At 43.1% G+C, this 16,773-nt stretch overlaps 1 protein-coding gene across 1 annotated transcript in view; it reads left to right on the top strand.

Annotated features, from left to right (window-relative positions):
- LOC125448293 (band 4.1-like protein 4B) overlaps positions 1–16,773 on the top strand; it is a 289,715-nt gene that overhangs the window by 235,486 nt on the left and 37,456 nt on the right. The window contains exon 20 of the mRNA XM_059655475.1: positions 15,093–15,194. Coding sequence (XP_059511458.1) covers positions 15,093–15,194 — 102 coding nt within the window. The remainder of the gene's footprint in view (positions 1–15,092; positions 15,195–16,773) is intronic.

Below are 16,773 nucleotides of genomic sequence, written 5' to 3'. Positions count from 1 at the left end.
CTCCCTGATGTGTCTCAGTGTTCAAAGCTCAGCCTTGCAACTCATCAACTCTGAGCCAGGGTTCCTCAAGCAACCAAAACTTGCTATAGATGTGGTCACTATCCATCACAATGGGGTCCACCAACTCCCACATCATGCAGTTGCAGCACATCGCCTGGCTGAGCATCTCCATTTTAATTACTTAACTTGATTTTTAAAAATTTCACACTGGTCTTTTAGCTTCTAGCCTGTAAACATTTCCCCCATTTTACCTTCAATTTGTAAGTAATCTGTAACACAATTAGTACCTATTGCCAACCAATAAACTTACAGTTTACCTGTGATGCCACTCTTCTGTTTAAAAAAACTTCTTGTCAACTAGTAGCCGAAAAAAAGCCAAGTGAAAAGCATCTCTTCCCTATAACATCAAATTCCTACATGCCTGCAAATTTCCTAAACTATATACTTACTTAAGCTGGCTCACACTCTGGATGGAATCTCTCCTTCCTGAGCGTTCAAAGCTTATTGGGTCTGTAAGAGTATGGCTGGTAGTATGCCTGAAAACATCTATTTACCTCTTTTCCATCTGTCTCAGTAATGAGTTAACAGATGCACAAAATGCTACAGGACCTATGCCACCTGTGTTCTGTAGCATTCAAAATGCAGCTTTAAGACATACTTTGTTCCTGATATGTTTAATTCATAGTCAGCAAACTGGTTGGAACCCTGTGTACTAGGTTGGCCATATGGGAAATTGAAAGACTACTTGAGCATTGTGTATAAGGTTCTGTGACATGAGATTTTGATGATCACTTTTTCCATGATAATCTCAAAGGATTTTATGTTCTTTTTGGGAACAGCAAATCCCAGACCACCCTCATCAGCCTTTCTTGGCATTTAGCAATATTTAATTAGGGACCCTGTCAGTAAGGCTTCTTTTTTAAAATATTCCTGCTGATGGAACATTTCATCCATGATGAGATATTTGTCCCTCTGTTTACATTCCTCTTCAGCAACTACTTCACAGCTCTGATGGGGCTCAAGCATGAATGGAGGGTTGAGCAGCTGGATGGCTGATGGAATTCAGTGTGCTGGGAAGTTAACAATTGGAGGTGTCCTCCAGCTCATGCCGAATCTAATAGCAAGACTTGATTATCAATGTCTGTAATGATTTCCACACCTCAGCCAGACTGAAAGACTGGGTGGCTGTTAAACTTGTAGGCCAGTGATGCAAGGCTGCAGCTGAGAAATGGATTGCAGGAAGAGAAAGATCTGGCTATGAAAGTGGATTGGTGAGAGAGAGTCTGTCCATGGAGAAGATTGAGGGAGGTGTAAAGAAGACTTGCTAAGGGTGTGGTGGGAGGGCCACTGTCACTGGTAAAAGCTACATTTCCTTTTTAATTTCTGTGATCAGTATGTTTGTATGGAAGAAATGTGTGTGTTTTTTCAGCAAGCTACGAGGCTTCTTGCAGTCACATTTCTTAGGTGAACTTAAAAATCAGGAAAGATTGAGGGGAGCTCTTCTCCCATTTTTCAACTATTGCTGCTTCATAATCTTTGATTAGTTGACTTGTAGCTGGGTCGATCACTTTCTGATAGAATTCTTTCCATGGACCCACTTATACTTTTTTCAAAGGAAGTCAGAAAATATGAGTCTCAGCTTGTGACCCTTTCAAGTCCAGTATCCTTTTCCAGATATGTTGGCATGGCTAGGATGATTATGCATCCTGTGTTACAGCTTTCACATGAAACAGACAGTGTCTTTATATCTCAATGACCCTTCGATGTGAAATTACCCTTTCAAATATACTAGAATGTGACACAATGGAGAATATCAGTGCTATCCATGGAAAGAGAATCATCTGTGGAGAAGATGGGCACACTGGTGATAACAGTGCGGGTCTGTCGAGGATAGCAAGAGGTCTTCGGATGATGGGGCAGCTGGATCTGATCACAGAGGGGTTGTGATCACTAGAGAGGGTAACAGAGTAGCTTGATGGGCTGTGGAGAAACACTGCTCCTTCTTGCCCACAGACCTGTTTGATCCTTTTCTTTGCAGCTCATGGGAAACCTGTTTGACGAGTGTTAAGGGTGGAACACATATCATTTTAGGCAGCAGTTTTCATTAGTGTTTTAGTTAAGGACCAGTCTGTTGCGACGAGATTGGCTACCCAGTTCACTCGTCCAATATCTCTTCCTACTGAAAGGCAGCAAATTCCTGGAATATTGCATTTATGTTTGACTACTTGTATCTTAATTTACCTCTTGACTCAAATCTATCTGCTGTCAGATTTGCAATTATATCCATCCATCTAAAAGTTATTTTTAAGAAACTTAGGGAGGTTGTTTGCCAATTGGTGCTTAATATAATGCCCCAGTACCTCACAGTAATAAGCATCGTACTTCTAGCAGAATGTTTTTGTCGGTTCACTTTGCTTTATTTGCCAGAATCATTTTTTTTTGAAAATTGCAATTGTACCACCAATGCTCTGGCTCACTATTGACTTGTAACCTGTACCTCTGTTTTAGAGTCAGAGTCCTACAGCACAGAGACCGGCCCTTTGGCCTAAACTAGTCCATGCCAACCAAAATGTCTGTCCAGGCTAACCTCATTTCCCTGCACTTGGTCCATATCCTTCTAAACCTTTCCTATCCATGTATTCATCCAAATGCCTTTTAAGTGTTGTTAATGTATCCACCTCAACTACTTCCAATGGTAGCTCTTTCCGCATATAAAAAGTTGCCCCTCAGGTTCCCTTGTATTCTTTGCCCTCTTACCTTAAACTGATGCCCTCTAGACCTCGATTCCCCAACCCTGGGAAAACGACTGAGTGCATTCACCATATCCATGCCTCTCATGTCTTATACACCTCTATGAAATCCTCCCTCAGTCCCCTACGCGCTAAAGAAAAATGTCCTAGCTTGTCAACCTCTCTCTATAATTCAGTCCCTTGAGTCCTGGCAACGTCCTTGTAAATTTCTTCTGCACTCTTTGTAATTTAACAACATCCTTCCTGCAGCAAGGTGATCAAAACTGAACACAATACCACAACTCCAGCCTCACCAATGTCCTGTACAACTGCAACATATCTTCCCAACTTCTATACTCAATACCCTGACTGATAAACGCCAGTGAGCCTAAAGCCTCCTTCACTGCCCCGTCTCCCTGTGACTCCACTTTCAGAGAAGCATGCACCTGAACTCCAAGGTCCTTCTGTTCCACTAAATTCCTTAAGGCCCTACCATTCACCATGAAGCTCCTACCTTGATTTGATTTTTCCAAAGTGCAGCACCTCACACTTGGCTATGTTAAGTTCTGTTTGCCATTTCTTGGCCCACTTCCCTGGCTGATCAAGATCCTGCTGCAATTTCTTGCTCACTGTCCACAGTACTGCCTATTTTAGTGTCATCCGTAATCTTATTAATCATGCCTTGAACATTCTCATCCATTGATATTGATGGGCCCAGCACCAACCCCTGAGGCACACCACCAGTCACAGGCAATTTCTTTTCTAGCCTCTTGCAGGGTTCTTGGATATACCTGGCCAGGACCAGGAGATTTATCCATCTTCCTACATTTTAACATGGCCAACTCCTCCACATTGTGATATGGACTGTTCCTAAGATATCGCCACTAACTTCCCCAAGTTGCCAAGTCACCTTGTCTTTTTCCATGGTAAACACAGAGGAGAAATATTCTTAGAGGACCTTGCCCATCTCCTGCAGCTCCACACACATGTCTACTTTGGTCCTTGAGGCATCCTATTCTGTCTCTAATTATTCTTTTTCCTTTAATATTTAAAGAATCTCTTTGGATTCATCCTAATCTTCTCAGCCAAACCTATTGTGTGCCTCCTTTTCACCTTCCTGATTTCCTTTTTTTAATTGCCTTTGTGTGCAATCTGTGGGACACAGATTACTTGAAATGTGCTGTCAGAGAAGGGCAGCATGTATAGATTTTCAGAGCTGTAAGAAAGACAGCTATTGAAAGAAACACTGAGGGAGAAGTTTAAAAAAAACTTCACAACTTTGAATGACTGGACAGTCAAAATGAATGTGCATTTTCCACACCCTCCTGCCATAAAAATGAAAGGAGATATGAGACAAAATTGGATTTTTTCCCACTCCAGTGGCAAAACTATGAAACAGCAACAGAATTAATTAAAAATTCTGAGTGTACAAGTGGCAACACTGCTATCAATGCTGAGGGAAGGGTGCTATAAGCTGTAATATCAACTAGATATCACTGAGGAGCAGAAAAACCAGACGAGAGATTTTTAAAGCTTTAAAGAGACTGTTCTGAGTCAATATTAATGCTATTTATGAACGTTATCTGTTCAGTATCAGAGCTAAAGGGGAGAGGGAGGCTGATGTATGTGAATACCTACATCTAATGCTCTCAACAAAAGGAAAACAAAACGCTCTTTGCACATGCTGCAGGTCTTCTGTGACTCAGTACTGTGCTGTGCAGAAACATATTCACCTCCTGTCTGACTAAGAGATCGAACGTTCAGTTCAACACATTCGCAACCTGCCTGACTTTCCGTGTGTGCTAAAAGTCAATGCAAGCTACCAAGGTTGGCATACAGTATCTTTCTCTTTCAGTTACAGTGTGCTAAGTGAGCAGTGTGACCCACACAGAAGCAAGCAGACCAGAAGAGAGTACTGAATTCAGTGAATGTGCACTATGAAGCCAATGTGAAGTAGACTAAGGCTGATAGGCTCCAAGTAAATGGTAAAGTGCGTAAACAACAGGAAACAATAAGAAAGCAAGCTACAATGCATCTTGTGTAGATAAGTGAGGCGCATGTGCGTCCCTGTGCAGTTACCTGGCAGTTGCATGCATGTTCTAGGTGTCCCTGGGCTCCAAAGTAAATTGCCGGAGGGTTGTTGTGATGTGTAGGTTGATCCAAGAGCAGGCATGATAATTTGGTAAAGCTGGTGGTTTTCTGGGGCCAACTTGAATCAATAAAGGATCAAAGAGGGTAGGAGCCATGGAGCATTTAAGGTACATTACTGTGATGAAGCATTTGCTGATGGCTGTGACAAGCATTTAGTGAGCTACAGCTGCCAGGTAACTGTTCTGATTTATATGTCAGGACTTTGCAGCATCTGGTTTGAGTGAATAGGAGGAGAATCGAAGATGGCAGAAAAAGTGAGTTGAGGCTTTATGAAATATAAATGTATGGAAATAAGATACTTGCCACCCAATGGTGAGATTCTCAAGTCACCATTTATGGCTTGAGAAGAAAATTGGAAAAAAGGTTCTCCATGTCAAGGATCTGAGCTTTTCATTTTGACTATATTTTCTGCCTCTTCCTCTGTGTTAATCACACTACACTAGGAAGGGGAACATTCTTGCCAAGATCTTATCAGAGATAGGCATGTGATAGGCAGAAGGAATCTTGCTGTGAGAGGATGTCTACTGACAGAGGAGAAACTGAAGGAGAAAGCTATTGACAATTGCAGAAGCTGTGGTATGCAGAAGCTGAAGAGTATGAATGAGAAAACAGATGAGACTTTGCACTTTGCTGAAAAACATTCCAGCTAAATGATAACAACAGATTGGGAAGAAGGTGATGTACAAGTGAGGACAATGCATTGTACGTTGCTGCTGTTGACAACATTTTGGCACTGCTGATGAAAAAATGTTGAGGTAAAGACAGATTGTGAAATCTTCCAGATTCAATGGGAAGCAACAACTTGACATACTCTGGAAATCATCAACTCAGCACAGACATTGAAAATGAAAGACCAGCACCTTGCTCAAATCAAATGAATTACACAAAAAGATGCAACTTTTAAAGTGCTGCAAGGAATAGTGATGAAGGAACAGACTAAAAGCACCAAGGTCACACTCATCACTGTAAGATAGTATAGGGCATATATAGATGAGGCCAAAAATGGCATCTTATACAAGGGGTAGAATCATTATCCCTCAGGAGATAAGAAAAAAGATTCTACTGGTCAAACCTGAGCAGTCAGATTAACGAGCACATCCGCCAGTGAGGTGCTTGTGAAGAATAGCATTCTAACCAAGATAAAGAGCTGCTTATGACAAATGACATCGCAGACAAGCCATGCATGTACATTTTAGCTTTCACAGAAAGTAATCATCATGTCACTATCAACTGCTATTCTGACTACTGGGAGTTAGACCAACTGACAACAATGACAACCACGGAGTATCACATGGGAATAATCAGATTCCAGAGGTACAGCCAACAAATTGAGCGCACATTCTGTTAAGACACCATCTTGATTTAAGGACTATCTATACAATGCATGTGCAGAGACTGAAGAAATGAAAGTGACTCAAATTTACACACAATTTTGTTAATGATAATGTTATTTTTGACTATGTATATGGGATAATTTGAATTACCCATAACAGCACATGATAGTACATGATTTTTTAAATGATAAAGAGGATGTTCAGAGAAATGCAGTTCTACATGGTGTGCTAACTTGTTTACAGTAATGATGTGACCCCCTGCTTTGCTGTAAGTGCCTTTGTTTCAGTCATTGGGAGCTACTAAACACATACCACACGAAATATTGTTTTTTACTTTCTTTCTGTTTTACTTTTTCACTCAACTTTATCTTTTGCTTTTTCGCTCAGTTTTGCTTTTTTCGTCTCTAATTTTTCTTCTCCCCCTCTCTCTGTCTCTCTTTCCCTCTTTCTCACCACCCCCTCCCCCTTCTCTTGATTTTCTTTGGCTTTCTTTCTTGCAGTTTATTTTTCTTCCCTTTATCTTTTGTTTGTTAAGTTGTTTCTATCCCTGCTCAGTCTGTCTTCCTTTCTATGTGCATCTGTATTTACTGAGTCTTTGTCTAGCATGTACTCACTTTCACCTCTACCTCATTGATCTTCACTCTATTATATTTCTTTGTTTTTCTCACTTTGTCTATCCTGTCCTTTCCTTCATCTTTCCTGTCACATTTTTCTGTTTTCCTTAATTGACTATGTTCAGTTTGTGTCTTCTTGGCAAGAGTAGAAGGTAGGTGGAAATCCTATCTTGTTTCAGGCCAGACAGCTAATGATAATGGGCAGTGTAAATTGAAGTAGATCACAAAGTTAGTGAGAGGGATGGGGACTAGACAACTCCATCACGGTGATTGTGGAGTTTTACTCTGGCAACTGTGCAAAAGCATAAATGACATAAGGAGAGGTGACTGAGCTGTGCTAAGTAGAAAATATGCCATGACGATCCCCATTCGCCCTGAACTAATGGCCATCAAATTCTGTTCATCTTGATGACTCTTGCCACGGTCCCCATCCGTACTTCAAAGTTTCAAATCCACAACAAAGGTGAAACTTATACAGGTTGCCCACATCCAAGGATCTAATCTCAGGCTACTGACATTGCTCAGTTTCTAATATAATTGGAATAATCTAAGCAATTAGTTTAAGAAAAATCTACAAAAAACCCACTTTAATTGAAATGTTGTACAACATCGGTGTGTTTGCATTGATGCTCTAGTAAGAGAGTTTCTATGTGGTGGGGAAAAAAAATACATGCTCTAAGCTTGCTATGAATACAAGACCATAACTATATTGTTGTGTTCTATTACCTTACATCATTGCGTATTTTTTAAAAATGCTAATGCGTTTTGGTTCTGCCAAGCTTCTGCCCTCACAGTCAGTGCTGACAGAACAGCTGATAGCTTTCACACATGGAAGTAGATGGCTGCAGAATTAAGTTGTTTATTAAGCTTAACACTTTCCATCTTATCATTGGGTTATATAAACCGAGTTTTTTTTAATCTCTAAGACAATTTTTTTCTTTATAAATATTTGTATAACTGCAAGTAGCTATTATCTATGTTTGCTATTCCTTTTAAATGAGCATCATTTATGTGGATCTGCACAGGGATGGAACTGAATTCAGTTCCCATTATCACTGGAACTGAATTCAGTCTAGTTTCTTCAAATTATACACATTCACATTTCATTGTAAAGGCTGCCCTCTGCAGACAGTATTAAAAATTGCAGGTTTATTGCACAGCCTAAATCTCTTCAATTGATTAATTTGCCTAAATTAGGAATAGGAACTTGCAAACAGGTTTAGGACTCCTTCATTTAAAAATGTTTTGTCCTGGTAGTCTCATCGGAAGCTGCCCCATGTAATGTATTGTTGTGCTATATAAACTGAATAGCCCCAGATTTGCCAATACAGTGCTGAAGGAACACAGCAGCTCAGGCAGCATCAGTGGAGCAGGAAAATTGACATTTTGGGTTTTCACCCTTCATCGGGACGTGGGAGGGTGAAGAGAGCTTGGAAATAAATAGGAGGAGGGGTGGGGCTGGGGGTGACAGTAGACGGGATGGTGATTGGTGGATGCAGATAGGAGAAATGGGGATTGGTCAGTGGGAAGTGTGTGGGGCAGGTAGGTGGGAAAGAAGATGGACAGCTACTGTCAAGTCAAGGAGGTGGGGATTAGAGGGAGGTTTGGACATAGGATGAGGCGGGGTCGGGGAGCCCGTGGGCAGCTTGAACAGTTCATCAACTTTACTTTTCAACCCAACCTCTCATTCACCTGGAACATCTCCAAATACCTCCCTCCCCTTCCTGGACCTCTCTGTCTCAGCACTGTCATCTATTTCAAACCCACCGACCCCTATAGCTACCTTACTACACTTCCTCTCATCCACCTTCCTGCAAGAATGTGATCCCTTACTGCCAATTCCTCTGCCTCTGCCACATCTGCTCCCAAATCCCAGATATCTTCCTACTTTAAGGACCACAACTTTCCCCCCTCCATTGATCCATAATGCCCTCAACCACATCTCTTGCATTTCCTGCACTTCTGCCCTCAAACACCCTCCCCCCAACAAAAATAAGAATAGAGTCCCCTTGATCCTCTCATACCATCCCACCAACCTGCACATCTAGCACATCATCCTCTGCCCTTTACGCCACCTACAGTCCAGTCTACCACCAAAGAGATACCTCCCTTCCCACCCCTATCATCCTTTTGTAATGACCACTCACTGCATAACTCCCTCGTCTGCTCCATGCTCCCAAATAACCCACCGCATTCGGCATCTTTCTCTGCAACTGCTGGAGATGCTACACCTGCCCCACACTTCTCCCTTTCACCTCTGTCCAAGGCCCCAAACAATCTTTCCAAATCCAACAAGAATTAACCTGTACATCCTCCTATCTGGTCGACTGTATCTGTTGCTCATGATGTGGCTTCCTTTACATCAGTGAGACCAAGCGCAAACTCAATGACCGATTTGGAGACTATCTGCACTCTGTATGCAATAATCAATAGCACCTTCCGGTTGCCAACTATTTTAACTGTCCCTGCCAATCCCTTGGTGACATGTCCATCCTGGGCTTCCTCCAGTGTCACAATGACGCTGCACGTAAACTGGAGGAAAAACACCTCATATTCTGCCTCAGGAGCTTACAGCCCAATGGCCTCAACATAGAATTCATCAGTTTCACAACCTCCTCACCCCGGCCCGTCCCGTGTCTAACCCCCCCTCTCATCCCCGCCTCCTTGACCTAACACAACCTGTACATCATCTTTCTCACCTCTCTGCCCCACCCTTCCCACTGACCAATCCCCATTCACCCTCACCTTCATCCACCTATCACCATCCCATTTACTTTCCCTGCTCTCCCACCCCACTCCTCCTCTCTCTATTTATTTCCAAGCTCCCTTCCCTCTCCCCAGCCTTGATGAAGGGTGTAAACCCAAAACATCAACTTTTCTGCTCCTCTGATGCTGCCTGACCTGCTGTGTTCTTCCAGCTCCACACTGTATTGATTCTGACTCTAGCATCTGCAGTTCTTGCAAGCCTCTGGTTTGTTCCTGTCTGAGTTGATTTTATTTGGGTGGTGAGTTGATGTCGTGACAGTTCACTACAGCAGCTTGGAAGGGAAAGAATCAGCTTAGGTTCCTGCTCTTTCTTGCTATGCAGGGTTCCTCACTGGAATGTGCATAGTGTGTGGATGCCAGAATCAGGCTCTGTCGTCATGCTTTTCATAGCCTGCAGTCAAATGCTTACATTAGCCTCATGTGTAAAGAAAGTGCCCATTGGTCAACTTTTGGAAACCATACTCCAGAAGGAGTATTGCCTTTGGAAGAGGAGGACAGAAAAGGAAAGAAAATTGTCAGAATTAAAGAAATTGTTAAATATTTCTTTTGGTTCAACTCCCCGAATCTGATGGGTTTATCAGTCTTAGATTATAGTCATATAGCATAGTCATATATGCATTCATATAGCACTTCTTGCAGGCAACCATCAAGAGAAGAGAAGGTAATGGTTGCTGAGATTTGAAAGGAGAACCTAAGGAGGATAATGGACATGTAAATTGAAGGGAGGCACAGTGGTAGTATGGCGCACTGAACTCTACATCGCTGAGGCCAAACGCCAACTCTCTGACACCTCCTCCTACCGCCCCCTTGATCATGACCCCACCCCTGAACACCAAACCATCATCTCCAATACCATCCATGACCTCATCACCTCAGGGGACCTCCCACCCACAGCCTCCAACCTTATTGTTCCCCAACCCCACACAGCCCGTTTCTATCTCCTTCCCAAAATCCACAAACCTGCCTGCCCTGGTCGACCCATTGTCTCAACCTGTTCCTGCCCCACCAAACTCATCTCCACCTATCTGGACTCCATTTTCTCCCCTTTGGTCCAGGAACTCCCTACCTACGTCCGTGACACCACCCACGCCCTCCACCTCCTCGAACTTCCAATTCCCTGGCCCCCAACACCTCATTTTCACCATGGACGTCCAGTCCCTGTACACCTGCATTCCGCATGGAGATGGCCTCAAGGCTCTCCCCTTCTTCCTGTCCCGCAGGCCCGACCAGTCCCCCTCCACCGACACCCTCATCCGCCCAGCCGAATTCGTCCTCACGCTCAACAACCTCTCTGTTGATTCCTCCCACTTCCTACAGACAAAGGGGGTGGCCATGGGTACCCGCATGAGCCCAAGCTATGTCTGCCTCTTTGTAGGTTACGTGGTACAGTCTCTCTTCCGCACCTACACAGGCCCCAAACCCCACCTCTTCCTCCGTTACATTGATGACTGTATTGGTGCCGCCTCTTGCTCCCCAGAGGAGCTCGAACAGTTCATCCACTTCACCAACACCTTCCACCCCAACCTTCAATTCACCTGGGCCATCTCCAACACATCCTTCACCTTCCTGGACCTCTCAGTCTCCATCTCAAATAACCAGCTAGAAACTGATGTCCATTTCAAGCCCACTGACTCCCACAGCTACCTAGAATACATCTGCTCCCACCCACCCTCCTCCAAAAATTCCATCCCCTATTCCCAATTCCTCTGCCTCCACCGCATCTGCTCCCAGGATGAGGCATTTCACTCCTGCACATCCCAGATGTCCACGTTCTTCAAGGACCGCAACTTTCCCCCCGCAGTGGTCGAGAACACCCTTGACCGCGTCTCCCGCATTTCCCGCAACACGTCCCTCACACTCCGCCCCTCCCACAACCGCCCCAAGAGGATCCCCCTCATTCTCACACACCACCCCACCAACCTCCGGATACAACGTATCATCCTCCGACACTTCTGCTATCTACAATCCGACTCCACCGCCCAAGACATTTTTCCATCCCCACTCTTGTCTGCCTTCTGGAGAGACCACGCTCTCTGTGACTCCCTTCTCCGCTCCGCACTCCCCTCCAACCCCACCACACCCGGCACCATCCCCTGCATCTGCAGGAAGTGCTACACTTGCCCCCACACCTCCTCCCTCACCCCCATCCCAGGCCCCAAGGTGACTTTCCATATTAAGCAGATGTTCACCTGCACATCTGCCAATGTGGTATACTGTATCCATTGTACCCAGTGTGGCTTCCTCTACGTTGGAGAAACCAAGCGGAGGCTTGGGGACCGCTTTGCAGAATGCCTCCACTCGGTTCACAATAAACAACTGCACCTCCCAGTCGCAAACCATTTTAACACCCCCTTCCATTCCTCAGATGACATGTCCATCATGGGCCTCCTGCAGTGCCACAATGATGCCCCCCCCCCCCCCCCCGAAGGTTGCAGGAACAGCAACTCATATTCCGCTTGGGAACCCTGCAGCCCAATGATCAATGTGGACTTCACCAGCTTCAAAATCTCCCCTTCCCCCACCGCATCCCAAAACCAGCCCAGTTCAACCCCTCCCCCACTGCATCCCAAAACCAGTCCAACCTGTCTCTGCATCCCTAACCTGTTCTTCCTCTCACCCATCCCTTCTTCCCACCTCAAGCCGCACCTCCATCTCCTACCTACTAACCTCATCCCACCTCCTTGACCTGTCCGTCTTCCCTGGACTGACCTATCTCCTCCCCACCTCCCCACCTATACTCTCCTCTCCACCTATCTTCTTTTCTCTCCATCTTCGGTCCACCTCCCCCTCTCTCCCTATTTATTCCAGTTCCCTCTCCCCATCCCCCTTTTTCTGATGAAGGGCCTAGGCCCGAAACATCAGCTTTTGTGCTCCTGAGATGCTGCTTGGCCTGCTGTGTTCATCCAGCTCCACACTTTGTTATCTTGGAAATTGAAGATATAGGTTTTGAAAATGTATGAGAATTGGAGAAGAAGTAGGGTGCAGTTCACAAAAGTACAATCCAATCGGTGACAGCAATTGTCAAGGAAAAAGAAAGAGAAATATGTAAAAAGCTGGAGTTAAAAGAATGGATTTTTCATGGGAAGATGGAGGGTGAGGGAGAGAAATATAGAATGGAGAGAAAACTACCAGCCTGGAGAATAGTGCAGAGAGGAAATGTTCATACGAGTCATCTGAAAAGGATTTTAAGAAGCAGAAAGTCTACGTCAGTAAGGATGGGTTGGTGGGAAAGGATGACTTGTTACACAGCAAGGTAAGCAGAAGTTTGACCAAGTTGGAGTTAGATGTGGAAGAGAGCAAAGGGAATTTTGGAGCAGTAGAGAATTACAGTGTTAAAAACATCTGTAAAGGGCAGAGACAAGACATTCTGGACAAATAAGAGGTCTTTATGGTTGATAGAATGCAGGGACTGAACCTCAGCACACATTCTAATATTGCATCTTGATTGCAAACTGTTTGGTTCATTGTGAGACAGTGGCCCATAGGAAGTGATTGATTAATTGCAAGGGGTCAGGGCATTGAAGATTAGCCTTGTTTTTCAGGTTAATACTTTACATATGGACAGTTACGCTGTCAGTATGTATGTCAACCATTAGATGGGAATAAGGATGGCCCCCGGGTGTCTCCGTATCTCATGTTGGGGTGGTAAAATGATGAGGCAATGCTAGGGATGCACAAATGTCAATGCTATATTTCCATAGCTTCAGCATATTCATCAAGCCATGGTGTTCAAAAGGAAAGTCTGATTGAACTGAGTGGAAGTGAGGCATTGAAGGGAGAGGGGTGTGATTTACAATCTGTAGTGCTGTGGAGAGCATCAGGAGGGATAATATACTATAGCCACAATCACAGAGGATGTCATTTGTAACAGGTTAGATCATTATGATGCTATAAAGAAAAGCCAAACTGATCAAATCATAAGAAAGAGGTTGATAACAAGAATTGAGCAATTTTGATAATCCACCACACATCATTTTGTTTTTCATAGTTAATAGTAGAGAAAAGTAAACGCAATAAATATTTACATATCAGCTGCTTGTCAAACATCTGTGGCTTAATTCCTTTCTTCATTCACTTATGCTGTGTGACTTTGGTATAAAAAATGAAATACATTTGGTTCCTTTCATCCAGAAGGTGGGATTTAAAATTGACATACTATCGCCTCCATACCACTATTCTCTAACATATCTGCACAGTGCTAATTCTGGCCTTTTGGGCATTCCCAGTTGCAACTGCATCACCACTGGGGCCCTGCTTTCAGTTGATTAGCTCCCATGTTCTGGAATTCCCTACCTGCATGACTCCCATTTTGCTTTCCTTCCTTAAGATGCTCCTTAAAACCTATCTCTTTGACCAAGCTTCTGGTATGCACATTGCTCCAGATAATAGAGATCATTGTGATGTTACCTTTTTATGCCTTTCACCCAACGATTCATAGGAAACACTGGTGAAGAAGCAGCACATTGGACACAAAAACGGAATTTGCTGGAAAAGCTCAGCAGGTCTGTGAAGAAAAAAAATCAGAGTTGGCATTTCGGGTCCGGTGACCCTTCCCTGGAAGTTCTGAGACCTACTGAGCTTTTCCAGCAACTTCTGTTTTTGTTTCTGATTTACAGCATCCGCAGTTCTTTCGGTTTTTATTTAACACATTGGACACATGCCCTTTTTTACAACATTCGCTGTTGCTTTTAACTAAGCATCTGAAGGTCTCATCCTTTTCGGTAGGGTTAATGAACAAGTGGATGGTAGGAAAGAAGTGGGCGGGCAGATCTGGGATGAGCCATTGTCCCAAACAACGGCTGGGTGGTTGGGCTGGGGAGCAGCTGGGGTGAGGAGGGTTCAGAGACTGAGTAGTTGGATCCTGGGGATGGGTAATCAGGTTAGGTGGAGTCAAATCATGAGATTGAGTGGCCAATATGGGGATACATCAGGCATGTGGGGGAGTACTTTGAGCTTTGGATTGTGTCTGAGGGTGCTGGTTTGGGTTGCATTATCAATCATGAATTACACCAGAGAGTAAGCAATGTAACAATTCTAGGGTTAAGTACCAGGATAAATATTGAGTATCCAGCCTGCGTCTTGAACACAGCTCAGTGTAACTTTTTGCATAGTTTTCCCAGGCAGTGCAAATCAGCTCTTTGGAAATTGAAACTTTCTGGAAAATGATAGCATGTTGTACACAGGTCAGAACTCTCTCACCACCCTGCTGCATAGCAGCAGCATAGATTAAAGACTTCACTGTCCCAGAATCTGGGAAAACTGACTTTACATGGTTCAGTTTCATACATTATTTCATGATGCTCCTGCAAGGTGATTTGTGATGTTTCATTATATTGAGGATGCCACTTCGATGTAAGTAATAGTTGATTTCTTTACATTGCTGGATTGTGTTCTGATGAAACAAGTTGTATATGCCTTCTAAATGGGGCATGTCTATTTTCAACCATTTTTCTCAATGTAAACATTACAAATCTGACTCTGCTTTTTCACAATACTAGGTCTTTAGAGCCATCCCAAGATGGTACCTCAGTATCTGGAGTTCAGGAGAAACAACGGCCAAAAGCTCCACGCCTAAGGAAGCTTACAAGACAATACAGCTTGTGAGTCCTTTGTAATCACTTACCTAAAGTTCTGTTAATTTAGTTAAATATAGCTTGTTTACCGTAATGTCTCAAAAATATACTGAAGATTTGTACATACAGATTTGTCAGATTGCATGTTCAATATTTGAATCTTTCCAATCGCCAACGCTGGTTGTTATGACAGAAGGTTACACTGTATGCATTAACCAGTGTGAAGGTAATGCAACAAAGTACTGCACATAATGCTAACAGAAGGACGAGTTAATTATATTGAAGGGTACAATTTAAGTAACCAGCTTTAATTTCACACTCATGAGTCATGGTATCAAATTCCCAGTCTTGGCTCGGAGATCATGGAAGTACTGGCAATACCACATTGCAAAGAAATGTGGGAATAAAAAACAGCCTTCTACAGCTATACTTTGGTAACAGCAGCATATATGGTGAATAAATCTGTTGATCTGAATACCAAAAGCATATTTTGATAATTTGGCAGTGTAACTATGAGCTTCATAATTCATTTTCATGCAACATAACTAACCTCTCCTCCTTTTGATTACATAGGAAATATCATTTAAACTACCACCAGTCATTCTCTCTATAACAAGAGAGCAACTGTACAGTCTTCTGGCAACTTTATCCTTCCAACATAGGCAGTGTATTTCTGACCCTAACTACTCACTGCCCAAAAAGACTTTTCTTCACGTTGCCTTCAACTATTTTGCCAATTGCCTACAAGCTGCGATCTCCAATTCCGGATCCTTCCACCAAAGGGAATAGTTTCTCTCTCTTCTTGAGACCTTCATTATTTTTGGTTTGGAGCTGAAGGCTATCTTTGATCTGTCAGCAGCAGCATTTTTTTTTAGAAAGGGAACAACCATTTGAAAATTTGTTCAAACAAAAATATTTGTTTCAGACCAGGCCTGGAAATTAATTGCAGTTGGATTCTTCTTCAAAGTGCTGTAGAGATATTTTGGTCCCAAAGATGCATTACTCTCAAACAGATGGTAAATGTTTGGATGTAGATGGGGCCTCATGGAGTTATGGTAGCAGTCAGCCTAAGAGAAATAATGTTAAGAAAATCCAAAAGAGAAACTAAGGTTTGCACAGATTTTGAACTGTGTTTTTGTCACTATGATTATGGCTGCCAAAGCTACAGGAAGGATGTATGACTACAGTATTATTGTTGTCCAATTACCAATTTATTGAGACTTCAGAGAATAGAATTTCAGTCATAAGAATTAAGCGACTTTCCCTTGGAGCTTACAGGAAACTGTTTGCATTGATCGGTGTCTTCAGAAACCAAGCAAGCTGCAATCCTATGCACCTGTGATGCTACAGGGTGGAAACAGGTTAAATGAATTTGCCAGTCACTTTTCATCTTTTTTTTTTCTTTTAATTTATCCTTTAACTGTGTCTATCTGCTTTTGTGCAAGTGGAGGTCTAGAATCAAAGAAGATTGGGTTTAGATTACTGTTTTACCTTGTTTAACTTTGCTCTGCTAAAGCTACTGTGTAATTAATATTTTTTAAAATTATTTTAGGTTATGAACTGTGAGGTATTCAAAAATTCTGGTTTTGAATCATTGGGGCAATTT

Source organism: Stegostoma tigrinum, chromosome 2 (assembly GCF_030684315.1).
Source record: "Stegostoma tigrinum isolate sSteTig4 chromosome 2, sSteTig4.hap1, whole genome shotgun sequence".
In the NCBI taxonomy this organism is placed as follows: Eukaryota; Metazoa; Chordata; class Chondrichthyes; order Orectolobiformes; family Stegostomatidae; genus Stegostoma; species Stegostoma tigrinum.
The sequence above is the reverse complement of the archived record's forward strand: the minus strand, read 5'-3'. Positions and strand labels throughout refer to the sequence as shown.